Genomic DNA, 24915 nt, shown 5'->3' with positions numbered 1-24915 from the left:
AGCCACGCCCTGTAGAGGCTCTTCAAAAAATATTCTTTTAAAAATCCACCCCTTGTGGAGACCTAAAAAATATTCTCATAAAAATCCACGCTTTGTATAGACCCTCAAAAAATATTCTCATAAAAATCCACGCCTTGTAGAGACCCTCCAAAAATATTCTATAAAAAATCCCTACCTCTACCTTCATCATATGTTGTTGTTAATTTTTTTTATTGCATCCCCAAAGTTTTTTTCCTTCCTGTCATCAAGAATGTCAACACTTGAAGTTCCACTTGAAATATTTCCTCCCTTAAGAAGCGATTCTTGTGACCCCCTTTTTTAAGAAATAGTTGGCATTTTTTCTTTCCCATTTGCAATGAAATATTAAAGTCACACTTGTGGCAGGCAGGCTTCGGGGCTTCAGTCAGTTTTTTTTCTGGTGCGTACCTTTCTTTGAAGTGTTAATATTTCATGAATGTTGTGACCTGGCCTGTTGCTTTTTATTATCCTTTGAAATATGCAAAGCTCTCAAAAGGATATCCATAACATCAACATTAACATGTGGCCTGTCTGCCTGCCTGTTGGGCTTTCAGGACGAGAGATGTCTAATAAAAATAACAACTCAATTATTGTGGAAAGAGAGGAGGATATAAAAAATATTATTTTCTTGTACTTCTGATCCTGTTAAAAAAATGTCCTTAATTTTTAAAGGCTTCATTCCGCACAAAAAATTATTGTTGTTATTAAAAAATTTCCAATTTTTTTCTCCATTTCATTGCAGCGTCGTCGTGAACGTGGCCGCATTCCCGTTAAGGGCGTCCGTCTCGTCGAAGTAGCCACAGTTAATGGTGAAGGTGGAGATCCTTTTGCACCGGATGTGAGTACCTAATTTTTTATCCCCATATTTATTTTTCGTTTAATTTTTTAGTTGATTTTTAATTTATTTTTTTTTTTTGTATTTTTTCTACGTCTGTTCTGCAGGGTTATCCTTTCCAAGTAGGCTATTGTGAATCAACAGATGATCAATCGCAGCGTACCGTTCCTCAGTATACCCTGTATTTGGTAGCCAACAGTGAAAAGGAACGACACGATTGGATACGTGCCATAAGACAAGGTAAGTAGAGCTTACAAGGATATGATAGGATTTCTTTTTTTACTTCGCAAAGGAAGTGATTTTTTGGAAGATAATTGAGATTTTTAAATACATTTTTATACCCTTCACCACACTGTGGTACAGGGTATTATGTCTTTGTGCATATGTTTGTAACCAGTAAAAGTAATCGAGGTTTTTTTTGAGAATATGCATAGAATCACTTTCTAAGTCGATGTCCATGTTAAATTGTAAACAAAGTACAGGTCGCATTTATGATCCGAACTGGATAAAATTTGGCACAGCTCATTTGTTTGGGCCAAGGACGAACCCTATTGAAATTGGGAAAAATCGGTTCAGCTCCCATATATATTTTCGTCCGATTTAAGGTAAATGGTGTATCAAAGTCCCTATATATCGTTCTATTTGCACGAAATTTGGTATAGCCTACTGAATTAGGTGTAGAATGATGTGTGCTAAGTTTCGTCCGATTTAAGGTAAATGTTGTATCAAAGTTCCTTAATATCTTTCGATTTGCATGAAATTTGGTACAGCGCAATGAATTAGGTCTAGAATGATGTGTGCTAAGTTTCGTGAAAATCGGTTCAGTTTTAGATATAGCTCCCATATATAGTTTCGCCCGATTTTAGGTAAGTGCACCAAAGTCCGTGACCATCATTTGATTTGCACGAATTATGGCATAGCGTATTGGATTAAGTCTAGAATGACGTGTGCTAAGTTTCGTGAAAATCGGTTCTGATTTAGATATAGCTCCCATATATATTTTCGTCCGATTTGAGGTAAATGGTGTATCAAAGTCCCTTAATATATTTCAATTTGCACGAAATTTGGTATAGCCTACTGAATTAGGTCTAGAATGATATGTGCTAAGTTTCTTGAAAATCGGTTCAGATATAGATATAGTTCCCATATATATTTTCATCCGATTTAAGGTAAATGGTGTACCATAGTTCCTATACATTTTTCGATTTGCACGAAATTTGGTACATCGTAATGAATTAGGTCTAGAATGATGTGTGCTAAGTTTCGTGAAAACCGGTTCAGATTTAGATATAGCTTCCATATATATTTTCGTCCGATTTAGGGTAAATGGTGTATCAAAGTCCCTTAATATCTTTCAATTTGCACCAAATTTGGCACAGCGTAATGAATTAGGTCTAAAATGATGTGTGATAAGTTTCGTGAAAATCGGTCCAGATTAAGATATAGCTCCCATATTTATTTTCGTCCGATTTAAGGTAAATGCGGTACCAAAGTCCCTATATATCTTTCAATTTGCACGAAATTTGGTACAGCATAATGCATTAGGTCTAGAATGATGTGTGCTAAGTTTCGTAAAAATCCTTTCAGATATAGATATAGAATGATGTGTATATATTTTCTTCCGATTTTATTGTTCACTAAAGACCCAAAGTTTGTCCGATTGCCACATAATTTTGTACAGTGAACTGTAGTGAAAATCAATTAATCTCTGGCAAGTCTCGTGGAAATCGGTTCAGATTTAGATATAGCTTCTACATATATATTTTTGTCCGATTTTACACAATATTGACACAAAATTTTGCACAACGTACTGAAGTTAGTATAACATAGAAGTTAGATGTAGATTCTGCACCAAACTCTCCAGGTGGGTCCGATTGGTTTAAAAAATAGTAAATTTATATTTCCCCCAATTTATTCCAAAAGGGAATGACACGCAAGCGGAAAAAGGTGTGTTGGTGTAAAAACACCTCCTCCTACTACAACAAGACATACAGCAAATTATATATTTTTGTGGCTTTGTGGTTTTACACTTGTTTAAATAGTTGTTAATTTTTCTAACGGTTATTATTATGTTTTACTCTTTCTCCCCAGCCTCATGAGAAAGTCTGTCAAGTCCCTCCAACCATTTTTGGCCATTATTTGCAGGTATTGGGGTTTCTGTGGATGCTTTTTTGCGGCTTGATTTGATTAGATTTTGGTGTTCCTTTTTGTTCTTTTTAGCTAGGCTATATTGGTTTATGATTACACAGAAGAGATGGAGGAGAAGAAGATAGTTGGAAGATGTGTTATTCCATGGTGTAGCAATGCCATCATCATAATGTGGTGGTATCTTGTGGTGTGGCTGGCTGGCTGTCTGGCAGAATGCTGGTGTTGTCGACAAAGACGTCGATGGTGATGATGCTACTAATGTCGTGATCTTTTGACTCTTGATAATTTGAACTATTCGTTTATGTATTGACCCAATTTCTAATCCTGTAGAAAATTTTTCTTGAAGCTTGCCCTCTGTTGTCTCTGGTGTCTCCACCTCAGTCATACTCAGCTTGGTGTATAGTCTCTTTTTATGATTCCCTCCATTGATGTGGGTTGTCTTAACGAAGTTTTCTTGTTTTTTGGTTGGACTTAAATTTCATTATCTTTGTTGCTTTTCTGAGCTACTCCCCACCAGTTTTCATTAAACGATAGTTGCTGGTGTTTTTTAGTTTAAGATTTTTTTGATATGAATTTTATTTCTTAACTATTTTTCGTTAATTTGGGAGCCTGAGTATTTTTTACGATTATTGGCTTTCTTTGCCGCCTTATTTTTAATTTAACTTTTATGTTGGGCTTTTTTGGCACTTTTCTCACTATCAATATTTTTGTTTTTTTCAATAAAAATATTGTCGGAGGTACCATTTAAGAGCAGTAGACAGTATTTATAATGTCATAAAAACTAGTAGACATTTATATAAATATGATTTTAAAATAATTTAGTAAAAGGTTTTATGAGAATTAAAAAACATAAAATGGTTATGTTTAAAAAAATCACTGCAGGAAGCCTCGGAAAATATTCTAAACTAGCATATACCCGCTACTTCGTTAGCGAATGTGGGAAGTATTTAAAACCCAATATCAAACATTATTAACACTTCTGGAACCATTTAGTACCTATGTACTCCTATAGTACGTTTTTCCAAAACTACCTCCATATCTCAACCCTACACACCAATTCTGACCGCAAAACAAATTTAGCTCTATACAAAATTTTGTGGTAATTTTTTACCCTTTGTACTCGTGTAAAATTTCCAAATTTCAAATTAAGTACCAGTTAGTAAACATTAATATAAATTGCCATTACTTGCAATGGAAATCATGCAATCCAATGGAAATCTTAATACTCAATTTCTGGATTCCAGCTCTATCGGTTAGCTTCTAATCCAAACTGTACCAAATTTAGTGTTATTTAGTACATATTAGTAAACATCCCTATCCTACTCCCCAACAGTGATCCTTACTTCAAATTTCAATATTCTAGCTCTGTCGGTTTACTCAAATCCATATTTGGTACTGTTTTGTACACATTAGTACAAATTTAAAAAACTTCCTACAAAGACCAATTCTACACACCAACTGTAACCTAACTCAAAATTTCAGGATTCCAGCTGTATTGGTTCACCCAAAATCTAAATTGTACAAAATTTAGTACACATTAGTACGAACTTCCCACAAAGTCCAGTCCTACATTCCAACAGTGATTCTACCATCAAATTTCAAGATTCCAGCTCTATCGGTTCACTCCTACAGTGATCCTAACACCAAATTTTAAGATTCCAGCTCTATCCGTTCACCCAAATCCACCTTTGGTACTATTTTGTACACATTAGTATAAGTATCCAAAATATACTACGTAGCCCAATCCTACATCCCAACAGTAACCCTAAAGCCAAATTTCAGGATTCCATATATACTGGTTCACCAAAAATTTAATTTGTACCAAATTTAGTATACATTAGAACGAATTTCCAAAACTTTCTACAAAGCCAAACCCTGCACCCCAACAGTGATACTAACATCCAACTTAAAAATTCAAGCTCTATCGGTTCACCCAAATATAAATTTGGTACCATTTAGTACAAATTAGTATGAATTTCCAAATACTACATACCAACAAAGATCGTAACTCCAAATTGCAGGATTCCAGCTCTATCCGTTTACACAAAATTCAAATTGTACCAAATTTAGTACAATTTAGAACCCATAAGTAGGAATTTCCAAATCTACATCCATACCCCAATACTACACTCTAACAGTAACCTTATTTCCAAATTTCAAGATTTCCAGCTCAATTGGTTCACATAAAAATTAACTTGTACCAAATTTAGTACACATTAGTATGCATTTCCAAAACTTTCCACAAAGCCCAATCATACACCCCATAAGTGAACCGAACGTCAAATTTCAAAATTCCAGCTCAATCGGTTCTCTCAAACCCGCATTTGGTACCATTTAGTTACAAATTTCCAAAACTTTATCGCATCGGTTCAGCCAAAATTTAGTACACATTAGTAGGAATTTCCAAAATTTCCTAAATAGTTCAATTCTACCCAAACAATGACCCTAACTCCGAATGTAAAGCTTCCAGCTCTATCGGTTCACCCAAATCCAAATTTGTTACCACATAGTACACATTAGTACGAATTTTCAAAATTCTCTACATACCATAATCCTACACCCCAAAAGTGATCCTGACTCCAAATTGCATTGTTCCAGCTCTATCGGTTCACCCAAATCCATATTGTACCAATTATAGTACGATTTAGTACTTTTCGTACACATAAGCAAAAAAAAAAATCCAAAACAACGACATATCCCAATCCTAAACTTCGACGGTAATGTTAATTTAAATTTTCAGGATTCCAACTCGAATCCAAATTAAATTTGTACCGAATATAGTACCACATAGTACTTTTCGTATACGTAAGTACACGCTTCCAAAGCCAGTTCCTTATATCGACCTTGCTTCTCAACCTTAATTTGCATTCCAAATTTCAAATTTTTAACTCTATTCATTCACATGCTACGAAATTGTACTAAATTTAGTACATTTTAGTACTTTTCGCATACTTATAGTTCGAATGTCCAAAAATGTCCTTTGCTATATCTATTCTACACTCCATCAGTGACCCTCATTTAAAATTTAAAAGTTCTAGCTCTAGCGGTTCGTCAAATACAAATGATATCACACCCAGCCTTTTCTGTCACCATTGGCCCAAGAATGACCCTCACCCAAAATTTCAAGATTGTTTCTTCAGCCGTTTTGTCTGGGCGTAGATGAATCGTTAAATCAGCCAGTCAGTCAATCTCTTTTATTAGTAAAGGCATTTGCCCCACGCCTGTTGTGGACCCTCAAACATATTTTTTAAAAAATCCACGTCTTACCTGAAACCCTCAAAAATAAATTTAAAAAAAACCACGCCTGTTGTGGACCCTAAAAAATAAATTTAAAAAAACACGCCTTATCTGAAAACCTCAAAAAATAATGTTAAAAAATCCACCCCTTATCTGAGACCCTCAAAAATATTCTTTAAAAAATCCACGCCTTGTAGAGACCCTCGAAAATTATTCTTTAGATCCCTCGAAAAATATTCTTTCAAAAATCCACGCCTTGAAAATTATTCTTTAAAAAATCCACGCTTTGTAGAGACCCTCGACAAAATATTCTTTAAAAAAATTAACGCCTTGTAGAGACCCTCGAAAAATATTCATTAAAAAATCCACGCCTTACCGGAAACCCACAAAATAATTTGTGAAAAAATTTTCAATATTTTTGTTTAATTCCGTACATTTTGCTGAACCCTCAGAATTGATTTTTCTTTTAATTTCTTTTCTTTCCAGTTTGTGAAGACACCAACACACCCAAATCATATCGTTTTCATCCTGGTCTCTGGTCGGGCAAACGATGGTCCTGCTGTAAGGGCATTAGTCGAGCAACATTTGGCTGTCAGGCGGCAACACATTGGCGCGAAACCAACAATAATCCAAGTAAGTTCTGAATTTAAATTTTAAAATTCCATAGACAAAAACTTCGCAGAGGATAACAAATTACCCTGCAGCTAATAGGTATTACCGCCAAGAAACGTCACACTCTTTAACTTATCCACCTATCCATCCATTCACCTGCCTGACAGCAGGGCATTTGATGATGATGATGAGGTACGTGTGAAACGATTTTGGAATACATTTTTTTTCGAACAGGGTACTTAACAAAAAGGAAACCTAATTAATACACAAAACTGCTGTCTAGGCAGGTAGCCAGTCAACTTGCCGGGTCGGTGCTGGAGTGCATTCGATCGGTCTATTTGTTTGTTGTCTGTGCCTGTGCCTGGGCGAGTCCGTCCTACTCCTAAGCAGGAAATGCGTGCCATACATCACAATTTCGGTTCAGTGTTTTTATTTTCTTTTCTACTTCGTCTTCTTCCAATTGTAGGTCCGTCCATCTTCTCCTTGTTCTGCATCCATGATGTAGTGGTGGTGGATGATGTTGGTGTTTAACTTTTGATGACTTTGTGCTACTCTATTCCGCTCCTCTTTACATCAAATCATCATTTGTTAGTGTCGTAATTCTTTTTTGTTCGATTTCCATTTCTTTCCACTTCATTTGGTTTTCAAGAAATATTATTGTAATTTTTTTACCCATTTTTTTGTGGACTTTATGACCTCCATGGCCTTTCTATAGATTTTCTTCTTCTTCGTTTTTCGATTTTTTCTATTCAAATGGAAATTTATTTTTTTAAACAAAATTTATAACCGCAACAAATTTGACTTCATCTCTGGCATAGAAATGTAATTCTCATTATTTGAGATTCTTGGATTAGGCACATACAAATTGTGGTCGGCGTAATTTATTCGGGTACTGATTATTTAAGAAAAAAATTATGTATTTTTAGGCTACCTAAAATGACATGAATCAATAATTAATTGAAGGAATAATTTACCCAAATTACCTCTTGAGAAGCCTTTTGGAGGCTTCTGTGGAAAATATTCTTTAAAAAAATCCCCACCTCAAAAATATTCTGGAATACAGGCCCTCAAAATATATTCTTGAAAAAATCCCCACCTTGTAGACCCTCAGAGGCCCTCAAAAAATATTCTTGAAAAAATCCCCACCTTGTATTCTTAATAAATCCACGCCTTGGCCAGACCCAGAAAAAATATTCTTAAGAAATCCACGCCTTGGCCTTGGCTAGACCCAGAAAAAATATTCTTAAGAAATCCACGCCTTGGCCTTGGCTAGACCCAGAAAAAATATTCTTAAGAAATCCACGCCTTGGCCTTGGCTAGACCCAGAAAAAATATTCTTAAGAAATCCACGCCTTGGCCTTGGCTAGACCCAGAAAAAATATTCTTAAGAAATCCACGCCTTGGCCTTGGCTAGACCCAGAAAAAATATTCCTAAGAAATCCACGCCTTGACCTTGGCTAGACCCAGAAAAAATATTCTTAAGAAATCCACGCCTTGGCCTTGGCTAGACCCAGAAAAAATATTCTTAAGAAATCCACGCCTTGGCCTTGGCTAGACCCAGAAAAAATATTCTTAAGAAATCCACGCCTTGGCTAGACCCTGAAAAAAATATTCTTAAGAAATCCACGCCTTGGCTAGACCCTGAAAAAAATATTCTTAAGAAATCCACGCCTTGGCCTTGGCTAGACCCTGAAAAAATATTCTTAAGAAATCCACGCCTTGGCCTTGGCTAGACCCTGAAAAAATATTCTTAAGAAATCCACGCACGCTTTGTAGAGACCCTCATAAATATTCTTTAAAAAATCCACGCCTTGTAGAGACCTTCATAAATATTCTTTAAAAAATCCACGCCTTGTAGAGACCCTCAAAAATATTCTTTAAAAAATCCACGCCTTGTAGAGGCCTCTGAAAAAATGTTCTTTAAAAATATCCACGCCTCTAAAAAATATTCTTTAAAAAATCCGCGCCTTGTAGAGGCCCTCATAAATATTATTTAAAAAAATCCACGCCTTGTAGAGACCCTCATGAATATTCTTTAAAAAATCCACGCCTTGTAGGGACCCTCATAAATATTCTTTAAAAAATCCACGCCTTGTAGAGACCCTCATAAATATTCTTTAAAAAATTCACGCCTTGTAGAGACCCTCATAAATATTCTTTAAAAATCCCCACCATGTAGAGGCCCTCACAAAATATTCTTTAAAAAATCTACGCCTTGTAGAGATTCTCAAAAAATATTCCTTTAAAAAATACCCACCTTGTAGGGGCACTCAAAAAAAATTCTTTAAAAAATCCACGCCTTTGGTAGAGACCCTCAAAAAATATTCCTTTAAAAAATACTCAACTTGTAGAGGCCCTCGAAAAAAATTCTTTAAAAAATCTACGCCTTGTAGAGACCCTCGAAAAATATTCTTTAAAAAAATCAACTCTTTGTAGAGACCCTTTGAAAACTATTCTTTAATAAATCCACGCCTTGGAGAGTTTTGAATTGAATGTTTTCCATCTTGAAGGTCATACTTTTTTAAATGTATTTTTATTTGAAAAATTTCCTCTGTCATCCCTTAGGAGGAACTTTCCCATTGTTCGGAATGGGACCCCAAAGCTCCATTCATATGTTCTGCCAAAGTTTTAACAATATTATCTGTCATTTCCTCCTACATTTGTCCCTATTCGTATTTTTCGGGAAATTGTGCATCACATCTATCCATCCGACCATCCATCCATTTGTCTGAGTATCTGGGTGTGTGCCTGCATGGGACATTTGTGTGAAACAGTAGCCGCCAAAAATTGGTCTCCCACCATCACCATCCGAACCGAACCAAATGTGACTCTATGAGAATAATGCCCCCAGAGTTAAAGTAAATATCCGCAAATATCCGAAACTGAAACAAAAACAACAAAAAAAAAAGCGAAATTGTTTGCAAGCGTGTTAATGCAACACACGGGACATATATCACTTTAGTCATGCTCTGCGGTGACTGCCGGTGGCTGGATGACTGACTGCCTGGCTTGCAGGCAGGCTGACTGGTTGGCTAGCTTGCCGGCAGACACAAATGTAATTTCGATATGGTTGCGAATGTTGCGGTTACAATTCGAGACAAGCGATGGGGATAATGTGATGTGTGGATATGTCTCTGCTGCTACTGTATACAGAAGTGGCAACCAACCTACCATCCGCACACGGATGATGGAAGCTGCCAATGGAGTTGTTTTTTTTTTTTCGTTATGGGATTCGGTTGATCTTAAATTTGTAGCTTCACACTAGCCACCCATTAGAGTTTTTCGTTTTTTTTTTGCTACTTCTCAAATGATTACATCTTCTAGTTAAAGATCTCTTCCCAGCATCCTTGTCTCCATCATCATCACATCACCTCCTCAGTTTGTTTGATTTTTGTGGTGTGTCAGAATATTATTTTTAAAATTGTTAAAGACATAACGATTTGAACCACCTCCTCCTTTACTTCTTGTCCGATTTTTTTACGCCATCGAAGAGTGGTGTGTATGTTTGTTCGTTAGTAAATTAGTTGGGATTTGTTGTAATTTATTGCAAATTGTATTTTTTCAGCTTAGAAAATTTTCATTATGACTGATGTGTTAGGGAGGAGGATTCAGGGCGGAAAAATTGTTTCTCAGCAATCAATCAAAGGATTAGAGTAGCCCTCAGAAAATTACTAACATTCCTTTGGAATTCTTATAAATTTGTCATGTCTAAAAATTTTTAGGAAATTATTTTGCTATGATTCATTCATAAAATCAGAGTGGGGGTAGGAGGCCGATAGCCTGTGGAGATATATTTCTACAAAATCCGAAAAATATTTCAGTTCTTTGAAAAGTATTTCAATCAAATCTGCCCCGTGGAGACCGATAACCTTTCAAGAAATATTACTACAAATTTCATGCCGTGGAGAAATATTCTGGGCTCTCCAAATATATTCCTAACAAAAATTCTCAACTGAGAGTCCTACGAAATATTGCAAAAATCCGGTTCTAGGAGACCGATAGCCTGCGGAAAAATATTCCTAGAAAATACGAAAAATATTTCAGTTTTTCAACAAGTATTTCAATAAAATCTGCCCCTTGGAGGTCCATAGTCCTTCGATATATATTCTTTGGGAATACATACTTTGATGGCTGATAGACCTTCTAAAAATATTGCAAACAAATCCTCATAGGACACCGCAAACCTGTCGAGAAATATTTCTACAAAATCAGAAATCTGGAGAATTATTCAGGGCCCTCCAAAAATATCCCTCAAAGAAATCCACGACATAGAATCCTACGGAAAATATTCATTCAATATTCTCGCTATGGATAGTCCTTCCTTGAAGATGGCCCTTCAACAAAAATTCCTATAAAATTGATAGTTCTCCGACATATTTTCTTAAAAAAATCACGTCTTTGAGGCTTAATAGGCTTTCGAGAATCTTGAAAATATCTGCACGCCTTGGAGGCAGATAATAATTCGGAATTTGTCATAATTGTCTTTCCCCTTTCAGGTTTTAATGATTTACCTCTTTCTCCAATCACGTATCTCATGAACCACTATTTCACTATTCCGATCTATCATTAGTACATGTTACTCGATCCTTCCAAGGTTTCAAGGCTCTCGGGATCCACTATTTAGACTTTTCAGAAGCTTACACCATATCTGACTTTTGGTTTCGAGGCTCTCTAAAAATCCTTCAATAGTATTTGGACGTTGACGTACCTATTAGATCCGCTCAAGGCACCCTAATGTATTAGAAGGACCTCTTGTGTCAACAGCTTTTTATACAATATTCCGAACTTGAAGAATGGTATCCTTCTATGCTGAAACGCCAACTCGTAAGTGCTTCTCTTAAAATTGTCAGCCATCTTCGGAGCTCCATATTTATCATACAGAGTTTTCTGACTTCAATATATTTCGGACTTCCTGGAAGTCCCTCAGAAATACTCTTATGTTAATCGCAATCCAAAAAAGCTGGTTAAATACTATTAGATCCCTTCAAAATGATGTGGTCGATTTGTTTAACAATTGTCGGTACTATTTGAACCAATCAGGGGCATTCTACACTGGACTTTCAGAATAACCTTCAGTACTATTATTATATCGACTTTTTTGATATTCGTACCAGAAGATATACGAATCTCTTTCCGCAGTATAAAGACCCCTCAAGAACTCCTCGTACCGTCGAGCCGTAAATTATGACCTCTCAAAAGAATCTTGAAAACAATTCGGGGTTCTAAACGCCTATTTGAACCTTTAAGAAACTCCACCCATATTGTACATATTTACGAAGTTCTAAGACGATATTCCTACATACTTTAAAACTCTCAGCAACGTATCAAATACTATATCGATCTTTCAGTTACACATCGTGATATTCTTCTAAAAAAAAACTACTTTTCGAACCCCTCAGGTTCTTGAGTTCAGTATTCTCAATAAATATTCCTACTCCGATGAGATCTCTCAGAAATGCTCCAATTGTGATATTCGGGAGTTATATACTACGTCGGTCACTTGGGTAACCTTTTGTAGTATTCAGACTGATTCAAACCCCCTTCATTGAAGCCTTTTTTGTAATATGTAGACTTGTTATGTGTTAGAAGTTCGTCTTATGTAATTCGGAATTTTAAGAAAATCTTCCCATGCCAGAACTATTTTCAGGAGCTCTTTCAATTCAAAATCCACGCCTTGAAGAATTCAGTGAAACTTAATAAATATTCTCTAAAAAATCGACGTCTTTGGAAAAATATTCTTTAAAATCTTCACGTCTTGGGAAATTAAAAAAAATATTCTTTAAAAAAATCCATGCCTTGGAGGCTTCAGTGGAACTCCGGAAAATATTCTTTAAAAAAAAAAAAACACTCTTCGGATACTTCTCTGGAACCTTGAAAATATTATTTAGAAAATTTTATACTTTGGAGGCTTCTATGGAACCTCGAAAAATATTCTTTATAAAATCCTCGCCTTGGAGACTTCGTGGAATTTTGAAAAATATTCTTTATAAAATCCTCGACTTGGAGACTTCTGTGAAACTTCGAAAAATATTCTTTATAAAATCCTCGCCTTGGAGACTTCTGTGGAATTTCGAAAAATATTCTTTATAAAATCCTCGACTTGGAGACTTCTGTGAAACTTCGAAAAATATTCTTTATAAAATCCACGCCTTAGAGACTTCTGTGGAACTTCAACAAATATTCTTTAAAGAAATCCACGCCTTGGAGGCATCTGTGGGGAAGTATTCAATATTCTTTAAAAAAATGGCGCCAAAAAGTTAACGCCTTGGAAGCACATAGTCTGTTCCTTGGAGACTGAAAGCCTGTCGAGAAATATTTCTGTACAATTAGGTCCTGCGAGAAAAAATCAATAACAAATCACCGCCTTTTCAACTGATAGTACCTTAAAAATCTGTTTAATATGTTTACCAATGACAGTCCTCCGAAAATGTTTATGCCTTGAGATTTTATAGATTTTATAGTTATAGTTTATTGAAGTCCTTCCTGAAACTTCCCAAAACCTCTCGTAAAAACCACTTTCCCCTCATGGCCTCCAATATTAGTCGGATCTTTCATAAGGCCATCTATTTCATCTATTTCAAGTGATTACCGGTTCAGTATGACAGCATGATACAAATATAATTGTTGAGATGTTCCCGTTATTTTAGTAGGAATTATAAGAAACTCCTCATCTTCTAATCAGATCCTTCAGAAATTTTGTACATTATAGCAAAACCCCATCAACAGTTCCTCTTACAATCCTCAGTCTTTTCAGGATCACTGTGACCTCAAAGTACCTCCTATTATACATGCCGAACCTTTCGACAACTTCTCCTATATCACTATTTAGGAAAATCAAATATTCTTCCTACAAGCCTTGGTCTTCTCATGACTTCCTATACATAAGGCAATGCTTTTCTATAATTGAATGTCGTTTTCTATACTAAAATGTCTTCTTAGCGGTTTCTATTTAGATGTTTTATGAGCAAGTCCCAAGCATATGAACCTCTGGCCATTATACATAGACCCTTGGGGATCTACATTACCCTATGGGGATATCTGAAAACCCCAAAAGAACTGATAATTGTGTACAAAGAAAAATAATATTAGAAAAATTGATTTTAGTCTGTTAGCAAAAAAATGAAAAATCGATGTTGGCTCTACAGGTGCAGACATTTTTTAAGTAGTGTACCTCTACTGGTCCCAGAACAAATTCTTTAAAATATCCTCGCTTGTGGCTCTAACAGTTCCTGCTAAAACTTTATAAAATCCAATAGTTTCTTTGAAAAAACAAACACGACTGTGGCTCTGATAGTCCTCGACAAAATATTCATTGAAATCTAATTGTATAACCCAGCAAGTCCCTGAAAAATAGTTCCAGCGATGGACACTATTATTCAACGGGTAATAAACCTGTGCAGCCGTCTTGGGCAATTTAGATCAAATTTGATGCGAAAAATCCCTTTTTTAAGGACATTTTGTTTTCGAATGGTAACACTGCAATAGGCCATCTACAGGTCCTCTAGAAATAAATGACTATCCCACACACGTCGACATATAAATAATATAAAATAAACTTCTCACAAAGAGATGTGATTCCTTTTTCTAAAGCATTACCTCTTACAATCAATACACATTCAAATTTCCCAGCCTATTAAAATTAATTAACTTCGCATTCCATAAAAAACAACAGTTTCCCAGCACTATCATCTCTAATTGCTGCTAATACCGAACTTGACATTGGAAAAACAATGACAAATTTGTTTTGACTGACAAAACAATTGTGACTGTCACAAACCGAACGACTTCTCCTGCAGCTGTTGCAATTTCTATGCTCATCATCGACATCTAAACTTCTGTCATTCAAAGAAACTCCTCAAGTGATTAAGGGGAAGTATTTAAAACGGAGCTAAAACCGAGCAAACATGTAAAATTGTCACTTGTCATTTCAAAATGCAATATAATACATTGCACAACAAAGAAGTTCAAGAATAATGCAACAACAGATGAAACAACCATGACAATGGCAATTTTTTAACGATTTAAATATTGACACTCTCTCTCTGTACTCTGTCATGTTAGACAACAGCTTCCAAACCGATGTCGAAGCCAAGCAATTGATGCATTCATTCATTGACACATCTTTGTCTGAAGATAAATACGGTACACAATACATACATATGTACGGTACGGTATCTGAAATTAGGCACCCAAACTCTTGAGATGCGTGTGTCGACTGCCAGACTGGGCTATATTTTTTTTTGTTCGAAAAATATATTCCGGATGTTGCCATTGTAATGGCTGTTACCTCTAAAAATGTAACAACAAAATTGCATTTGCATTCGGTTTGGGTCTGTGTCACCTCAGACACACGACACCTCCAGCATCACACACTCACACTCATGACGTAGCAAACGATATTTTTTAAATGCACCATTTGACACATTGTATGGCTCGGGTGAAAAAAAGAAGACAAAGCAATTTGTCGGAAAGATGGTATGTTATGTCCCGAAAACTAGTCTTTAAAAAATCCACGCCTTGTAGGCTGGGAGGTCCTGCAAAAACATTCTTTAAAAAATCCATGCCTTGTAGGCTGGGAGGTCCTGCAAAAATATTTTTTAAAAAATCCATGCCTTGTAGTCTGGGAGGTCCTGCAAAAAATATTGTGCCTTGTGGTAGTCTTTAAAAAATCCACGCCTTGTGGTAGTCCTCCAAAAATATTCTTTAAAAAATCCACGCCTTGTGGTAGTCCTCCAAAAATATTCTTTAAAAAATCCACGCCTGTGGTAGTCCTCCAAAAATATTCTTTAAAAAATCCACGCCTGTGGTAGTCCTCCAAAAATATTCTTTAAAAAATCCACGCCTTGTGGTAGTCCTCCAAAAATATTCTTTAAAAAATCCACGCCTTGTGGTAGTCCTCCAAAAATATTCTTTAAAAAATCCACGCCTTAGTTAGAGCCTCAAAAAATATTCTTTAAAAAATCCACGCCTTAGTTAGAGCCTCAAAAAATATTCTTTAAAAAATCCACGCCTTGTGGTAGTCCTCCAAAAATATTCTTTAAAAAATCCACGCCTTAGTTAGAGCCTCAAAAAATATTCTTTAAAAAATCCACGCCTTGGTTAGAGCCTCAAAAAATATTCTTTAAAAAATCCACGCCTTGGTTAGAGCCTCAAAAAATATTCTTTAAAAAATCCACGCCTTGGTTAGAGCCTCAAAAAATATTCTTTAAAAAATCCACGCCTTGGTTAGAGCCTCAAAAAATTTTCTTTAAAAAATCCACGCCTTGGTTAGAGCCTCAAAAAATATTCTTTAAAAAAATCCACGCCTTGGTTAGAGCCTCGAAAAATATTCTTAAACAATCGACGCATTGTGGACACCCGCGAAAAATATTCTTAAAAAATCGTCGCCTTGTGGACACCCGCGAAAAATATTCTTTAAAAAATCCACGCCTCGTAGGCTGAGAGGTCCTGCAAAAATATTCTTTAAAAAATCCACACCTTGTAGGCTGAGAGGCTCTGCAAAAATATTCTTAAAAAAATCCACGCCTCGTAGGCTGAGAGGTCCTGCAAAAATATTCTTTAAAAAATCCACACCTTGTAGGCTGAGAGGCTCTGCAAAAATATTCTTTAAAAAATCCACGCTGAGAGGTCCTACAAAAATATTCTTTAAAAAATCCACACCTTATAGGCTGAGAGGTCCTGCAAAAATATTCGTTAAAATATCCACGCCCTGTATAGACCCTCGAAAAATATTCTTTAAAAAATACACGCCTTGTAGAGACCCTGGAAAAATATTCTTTAAAAAATCCACGCCTTGTAGAGACCCTGGAAAAATATTCTTTAAAAAATCCACGCCTTGTAGAGACCCTGGAAAAATATTCTTTAAAAAATCCACGCCTTGTAGAGACCCTGGAAAAATATTCTTTAAAAAATCCACGCCTTGTAGAAACCCTGGAAAAATATTCTTTAAAAAATCCACGCCTTGTAGAGACCCTGGAAAAATATTCTTTAAAAAATCCACGCCTTGTAGAGAACCTGGAAAAATATTCTTTAAAAATCCACGCCTCGTTTAGAGCCTCTAAAAATATTCTTTAAAAAATCCACGCCTCGAAAAATATTCTTTAGAAAATCCCAATATCCTTAAAATTTGCAATCCACCCTCCATTGCCTTTTGGCCATTTCCTCCCCAATGAGTTCGAAGAAGAAAATCCGAAAGACCAGAATATGCGTGTAAATGCGTTACAAAGCCTTTTTGTACTAAGCACTACTTAATGTACATTTTCACTAGGATGAGGAGACAGACGAAGGCACTTGATGACACTTCCTCCCTTCTTAATCCTTCGGCCTCTCAACAGATGTGTGCCTCCATAAGTCTCTGGCTACTGTTGATGAATACGATCTAGTCGCTCCTTGTTCTTCGTCCTCGCCTTCATCCTCCTCATCTGTTTGGTATTCAAGTGAAAAACAAGGCAACACTCAAGTGTTGTCATTGTCAGTGATTTGTTGCAATTGTTCTTTCTGGCTGTCACTTCATTTGTTTGTGTGGCTGTGTGTGTATGCCTCACTGCTGAATTCTCAAACAGACCAAAATGGGGAAAAAAGGCGACAACAACAAAAACACGCCACCGAACACCAAGTCATGAAACAATGAAAGAAGGATAAAACGTGTCTTGAGTGCATTAGTGTGTTATTGTTTTCACACATTTTTTTTAATTTTTTTTTTTTTTTTGAAAAAATAGCAACAACACCAAAAAATACGACAAAATAAACGAATTTTAGATTTAACATTTGTTTTAGACACGTCCCGACATCCATCTTTCTAGGCTAAGGTAGGGATTCGTGTTGGAAAGACTTCGGCGAACACTGGATTTTTGGAAATATTTTTTCAGGGGTCCTAGCAAGGCGTGGATTTTTTAAAAATATTTTTGCAGGGGTCCTAGCAAAGTGTGGATTTTTTAAAAAATATTTTTTTAGCCACTGTCCTAGCAAGGCGTGGATTTTTTAAAAATATTTTTTAGCCACTGTCCTAGCAAGGCATGGATTTTTTAAAAATATTTTTTAGCCACTGTCCTAGCAAGGCATGGATTTTTTAAAAATATTTTTTAGCCACTGGATTTTTTAAAAATATTTTTTTAGCCACTGTCCTAGCAAGGCATGGATTTTTTAAAAATATTTTTTTAGCCACTGCCCTAGCAAGACGTGGATTTTTTTTAAATATTTTTTTAGCCACTGTCCTAGCAATGCGTGGTTTTTAAAAAAATATTTTTTTTAGCCGCTGTCCTAGCAAGGCGTGGATTTTTTAAAAATATTTTTTAGCCACTGTCCTAGCAAGGCGTGGATTTTTTAAAAATATTTTTTAGCCACTGTCCTAGCAAGGCGTGGATTTTTTAAAAATATTTTTTAGCCAATGTCCTAGCAAGGCGTGGATTTTTTAAAAATATTTTTTAGCCACTGTCCTAGCAAGGCGTGGATTTTTTAAAAATATTTTTTAGCCACTGTCCTAGCAAGGCGTGGATTTTTTAAAAATATTTTTTAGCCACTGTCCTAGCAAGGCGTGGATTTTTTAAAAATATTTTTTAGCCACTGTCCTAGCAAGGCGTGGATTTTTTAAAAATATTTTTTAGGCACTGTCCTAGCAAGGCGTGGATTTTTTAAAAATATTTTTTAGCCACTGGATTTTTTAAAAATATTTTTTTAGCCACTGTCCTAGCAAGGCATGGATTTTTTAAAAATATTTTTTTAGCCACTGCCCTAGCAAGGCGTGGTTTTTTTTTAAATATTTTTTTAGCCACTGTCCTAGCAATGCGTGGTTTTTAAAAAAATATTTTTTTTAGCCGCTGTCCTAGCAAGGCGTGGATTTTTTAAAAATATTTTTTTTAGCCACTGTCCTAGCAAGGCGTGGATTTTTTAAAAATATTTTTTTAGCCACTGTCCTAGCAAGGCGTGGATTTTTTAAAAATATTTTTTAGATTTAACACTTGTTTTAGACATTTTAGTTTAATGTCATGCTGCCAGTCATGGCACGTCCCGACATCCATCTTTCTAGGCTAAGGTAGGGATTCGTGTTGGAAAGACTTCGGCGAACACTGGATTTTTGGAAATATTTTTTCAGGGGTCCTAGCAAGGCGTGGATTTTTTAAAAATATTTTTGCAGGGGTCCTAGCAAAGTGTGGATTTTTTAAAAAATATTTTTTTAGCCACTGTCCTAGCAAGGCGTGGATTTTTTAAAAATATTTTTTTAGCCACTGTCCTAGCAAGGCGTGGATTTTTTAAAAATATTTTTTAGATTTAACACTTGTTTTAGACATTTTAGTTTAATGTCATGCTGCCAGTCATGGCACGTCCCAACATCCATCTTTCTAGGCTAAGGTAGGGATTCGTGTTGGAAAGACTTCGGCGAACACTGGATTTTTGGAAATATTTTTTCAGGGGTCCTAGCAAGGCGTGGATTTTTTAAAAATATTTTTGCAGGGTCCTAGCAATGTGTGGATTTTTTAAAAATATTTTTTAGCCACTGTCCTAGCAAGGCGTGGATTTTTTAAAAATATTTTTTAGCCACTGTCCTAGCAAGGCGTGGATTTTTTAAAAATATTTTTTAGCCACTGTCCTAGCAAGGCGTGGATTTTTTAAAAATATTTTTTAGCCACTGTCCTAGCAAGGCGTGGATTTTTTAAAAATATTTTTTAGCTGTCCTAGCAAGGCGTGGATTTTTTAAAAATATTTTTTAGCTGTCCTAGCAAGGCGTGGATTTTTTAAAAATATTTTTTAGCCACTGGATTTTTTAAAAATATTTTTTTAGCCACTGTCCTAGCAAGGCGTGGATTTTTTAAAAATATTTTTTTAGCCACTGTCCTAGCAAGGCGTGGATTTTTTAAAAATATTTTTTTAGCCACTGTCCTAGCAAGGCGTGGATTTTTTAAAAATATTTTTTTAGCCACTGTCCTAGCAAGGCGTGGATTTTTTAAAAATATTTTTTTAGCCACTGTCCTAGCAAGGCGTGGATTTTTTAAAAATATTTTTTAGCCACTGTCCTAGCAAGGCGTGGATTTTTTAAAAATATTTTTTTAGCCACTGTCCTAGCAAGGCGTGGATTTTTTAAAAATATTTTTTTAGCCACTGTCCTAGCAAGGCGTGGATTTTTTAAAAATATTTTTTTAGCCACTGTCCTAGCAAGGCGTGGATTTTTTAAAAATATTTTTTTAGCCACTGTCCTAGCAAGGCGTGGATTTTTTAAAAATATTTTTTTAGCCACTGTCCTAGCAAGGCGTGGATTTTTTAAAAATATTTTTTTAGCCACTGTCCTAGCAAGGCGTGGATTTTTTAAAAATATTTTTTAGCCACTGTCCTAGCAAGGCGTGGATTTTTTAAAAATATTTTTTTAGCCACTGTCCTAGCAAGGCGTGGATTTTTTAAAAATATTTTTTTAGCCACTGTCCTAGCAAGGCGTGGATTTTTTAAAAATATTTTTTTAGCCACTGTCCTAGCAAGGCGTGGATTTTTTAAAAATATTTTTTTAGCCACTGTCCTAGCAAGGCGTGGATTTTTTAAAAATATTTTTTTAGCCACTGTCCTAGCAAGGCGTGGATTTTTTAAAAATATTTTTTTAGCCACTGTCCTAGCAAGGCGTGGATTTTTTAAAAATATTTTTTTAGCCACTGTCCTAGCAAGGCGTGGATTTTTTAAAAATATTTTTTCAAGGGTCATATTTTTTGCAGAAAATAATTTCCGAAGAAATCATCTGCTAACCACTGTTCTCCTTAACTCCTAAAGCATATCTACTGCTGCTGCCATGCTTATGTCAACTTTGTTTTCCATTAAATACCGATTTTTGTTTGCCTGTGTATTGACATTTTCCATTTGTTTGATGCCGGTGCGGTGCGGTAAGGAAGAGAGGAACAAATAATTTGCATTCAACATCCAACTTTGTTGTTGGTCTTCCGTTTTGTTCCTTTTTGTTTTTCGACGGGCGCTTTGTCAAATATTAACACCACCCGTGGTTTAAAGAAGTTCGACAATGTGTTGATATTTTACCATCATGAATTTTTAATGTTTTTTTCTTTGATTTTCTTTTTTTATTTATTTTTCATTTCATATTTGCCAAATGTTCTCATTTTTGACGTTTATGTGTCAAAATTCACATGATTTGTTACCATTTGTTGAAGAGATTTGAAATTATATTTTTTATTTTTGTCGGATTTTATTGGCCCTTATCAGCATAGGATGTGTAGGGGCGCCATAGCCACATGTTTTTTTTTCAGGAGGAATAAATGTAGCCGAAAATATGGTACCATAAGGTACCCCTTTAAAAAATATTTTTAAAAAATCCACGCCTTGTGGTAGCCCTTTAAGAAAGATTTTAAAAAATCCAAATACCTAATTATTATTTTTATTTTAATTTCATTAATTCTACAAATTTCTTGTGTTTAACTTTTTGCAAATTCTTAGTGCAAATACATCTGCAATCATTCCTTTAGGGTATCCATTCTTCCATTCATCCGATTTTCCACAATTCATGGCTACTTCGGGTGTTTGAGCGACCTATTCTCTGATCTCCGCGACCTATTGTCTGATCTCCTCGATTCACAGTTCCTTCTAAATCATTATTTTCCTCTCAAATTTGCTAAATCGTTACTTCGTCTTCTTTTGTACTACCACCATTCTCTTCGGCGGTGTTGAAATTCTCTTCCTGTTCTTCAATTCCATCTAAATCCGGATTAATTTCGGGCAAATCTGAACCTTGTTCGTTTTCGATATCTGAGACCATATAATATGAATTCTTATCTTCGAATCTTGCCCCGTTTTTGGACACTGCTGGAATTTTGAACACCACTTTCATAAAAGATTATGTCACGTCTCTCTATCACGGTTTGACTACTTCTATCTCGTATAAGCGATATGCCTTTGCAACTAATGAATAGCCAATCATTATATATTGTTTTCCTTTAGGATCAAATTTCACGTTCCTTCCTTTATTCAAAACTACTACACATACACCAAATACTTTGAGATGACTAACCTTTGGCTTTCTTCCAAACCACACTTCGTAAGGAGTTTTCTCACATATAACCTTTGTTGGAAATCGATTCCGCAAATACACCGCAGTTAAAACAGCTTCTGCCCACAGATGTTGAGGAAGATTTGCATGAATCAACACGGAACTAGCCATCTCCACAATAGTACGATAAACTCTTTCTGCTACTCCATTTTGTTGTGGGATATAGGCCACCGTACTATTCCCTGATCTTGTAGATATGCATCAAACTGATAGGTTTATATACTCACGTCCATTATCACTCCGTAGCATCTTAATTTTCTTTCCAGTTTGGCGTTCGTATTTTTCATATACGAAGACGCAGCTTTGTATATGAAAAATTTTCAAAACATCGTAGATAAATTGGCCGACATAGCAATAGAGTTGCAGGATGAGCACATAGTAATTATTCTTCTGTCGAGTTTGCCATCGAGTTGAGAGAATTTTATTGTTTCAATGAAGACTCGAGACATGTTTCCGACGTTCCATGCTTTAGAATTGAAGCTGTTAGATGAAGGTGAACATCGTGCAAATACGAATACTACATTGGAAGCTGGTTCTGCACAGCAGGCATTTGCAATGTCTGTGGAAGAAAAGGACACATTGCTCGATATTGCAGAGAAAACAATATAGAGCAGGAGCGGCGTTCAAGTGCAATATTAGCAGCATCTGGCGGATTTAAGAGTGATGTTTGGTATGTAGATAGTGGTGCAACATCGCACATGCGTAATAGTCGTGATTTGTTTACGGTAACCCGTTCATAACTGCAATTAGAACCAGTGAGCGGAGCAGTATAGTCGGACGGGGCCGATCATAGGATACCCTACACAACGGAACTCTAACTTTCTGCTGAGGTTTATTTCGAGCCTGGCCAATATTTCTGATATTTGCACCGCCTTGCCGATTAAAGGTCAACAGCACCTTTTCCTTACACTGACATATTTTCCGAATTTTACTAATATTTGTCCATATTCCTTTCACCGTGGGTTGTGTTGTGATGTTCGGCTTTTCATTTCATCCCAAAATGATTATGTGATCATCACCGAATATTATAGGTGTTGTCCTTGACCATAATTGGAATCTCATGGATCAAATCGATCAGCGCTACAATTCCGCCCTCTAGAGTGGTAATGGGTTACTAAATAATATCTCAGTACGTAAACATCCGTAAATATTTATGTGTAACTCCCACATCCGAATACATACGACCATATTATTGGTATCAATTTCAAGGTCAACCATACCTCTTGAACATACTATCAACTTCTCGGGTCTAGGACATTCAGGGGCAAATATATACACCATAGAATACAAATTTTGTAATTTTTCACACAAAAGTCAAAGTGCATTTGGCCCGCTAAAAATTGACCGATCTATATCAAAACAGGCATACTTATTCTTTGGCCCGATTCACTTCTCCATGCAAAAATTCGCGGTCTTTGGGCCATAATTGCGGCCTCTGGAGCGACCAGAAAAACCAACAAAAATAAAGTTTTTGGTCCATTTCATCCCCTAAATATTAACAGATCTTTTCCAAAAACAATAGGGGTCTTCATTGGGCAGAACCATTCCTACATGCAAAATTTCGTGAAGATTGGTCTATAACTACGGCCTGTATGTGTTTACAAATTATAATGGACAGACGGACGGACGGACGGACACACATGTCTAAATCGACTCAGCTAGTCGAGATATGACGATCGGTATACTTAAAGGTGGGTCTAGGACCATTTTTTCGCGACGTTATAAATTTTTGGGGCTGCGCAAAGCTATAATACCCTGACAACATAGTTGTGTAGGGTATAAAAGGTGAGGTTCTTATTATTGCGGAGTGCAAAGTTAGGTTAATAGACGTTTTGTGAACCGGATCTTCACCGAAATTTTATCTCAATAAGTAAGGCTGTCGAGAAAGGCAATTTTCACTTCGCAAGGCGTACAAATGAAGGAAACTGATGGTTTTGTCACCATAAAAGCAAGAAAAGAAGATAGTATGTTTGTGGTAAACATGACATGTGATCATCGTTTGAATGCAGCTAGCAACAAAGATATGTTATGGCACTGCAGATATGGTATGCAGTTGTCAAAGCAAGTTAACGATGTGAAGTGCAGGACGTGCATGTTAAGCAAAATACATGTGGCTCCCTTCCCAAGTAAGTCGGAACACCGAACCCAAGAGTTATTGGAACTGATTCATTCTGATGTGTGCGGTCCGATAAATGTAAATTCTGCCGGATGATCCAGATATTTCGTCAATTTTATTGATGACAAGTCCCGTCGTGTTTTTGTGTACTTTATGAAAGCTAAGAGTGACGTTTTTGAAAAGTTCAAGGTATTTAAGCAACAAGTCGAATCATTTTTAAATTCATAAGTATTTTAAAAAGCATTACCTTTTGAACTGGTCCATTTGACTTGTAAATTTTAGCTTCCAAGCTTCCGCTGACACCTTACATTTCTTTATGCGATTATGTTGGCTGCCCTTAACGCTCAGAATAATCATCACCAACTCCTTCTCGTGGCGACTTACCCATTCCACCTTTTGTTCCGTTGCCCATCTTGGGTCACATTCATACTTCCACAGCTCGTTATGTATCAGAACTCTTTTAATATGCATGTGTCAGGAATCATAATTCCCTTCATCCAATTTTTCTATTTGTAGGAATGGAAACGCCATATTGAAAATTCATTTTTTCCTTCAAAAGTTTTTTTTCGAACACAACTCCAAAATCCACAAAAAATGTTATCCAATGTCAGCAAACTTTTTCTTTGTTAAAATCCGCCACAAAAATCGCCTTGTTGTAATATCCTTCACAATATCCTCCCTGGGCCTTTTTCCTCGGTAAGAAATTATCCTGGGCCCATAACCAATGTTAGAAATAAATGCAGCCGGCAGGTGTGTTTTGTTCAGTTCAAACGTTTATTACAAAAGGTACAGAAAATAATGTGATACAAACACAAAACACAATATGAAAGCCTACTAGGTGTAAATATTTGGTTTGGCTACAAAGTGTATTCTCTGCAGGTATATTTTCAACATTATTTATTCTTATCCGACACT

General features: G+C 35.9%; 1 protein-coding gene across 1 annotated transcript; it reads left to right on the top strand.

Annotated features, from left to right (window-relative positions):
- Window positions 1-760: 760 nt before the first annotated feature.
- Window positions 761-22493, top strand: LOC133337541 (tyrosine-protein kinase Btk-like; the record flags this gene model as incomplete). Its single annotated transcript, XM_061545760.1, has 5 exons — window positions 761-856; window positions 961-1093; window positions 6725-6871; window positions 14912-15016; window positions 22357-22493. Coding segments are annotated over 5 exons (618 nt in total), but the record flags the coding sequence as incomplete, so codon positions are not given.
- Between the last annotated feature and the right edge of the window lie 2422 nt (window positions 22494-24915).

Source organism: Musca vetustissima, unplaced genomic scaffold (genome assembly GCF_032173495.1).
Source record: "Musca vetustissima isolate MV318-11 ecotype Yass unplaced genomic scaffold, APGP_CSIRO_Mvet_v1 utg8408, whole genome shotgun sequence".
In the NCBI taxonomy this organism is placed as follows: Eukaryota; Metazoa; Arthropoda; class Insecta; order Diptera; family Muscidae; genus Musca; species Musca vetustissima.
This window is presented reverse-complemented; position numbering and strand designations above follow the sequence as displayed.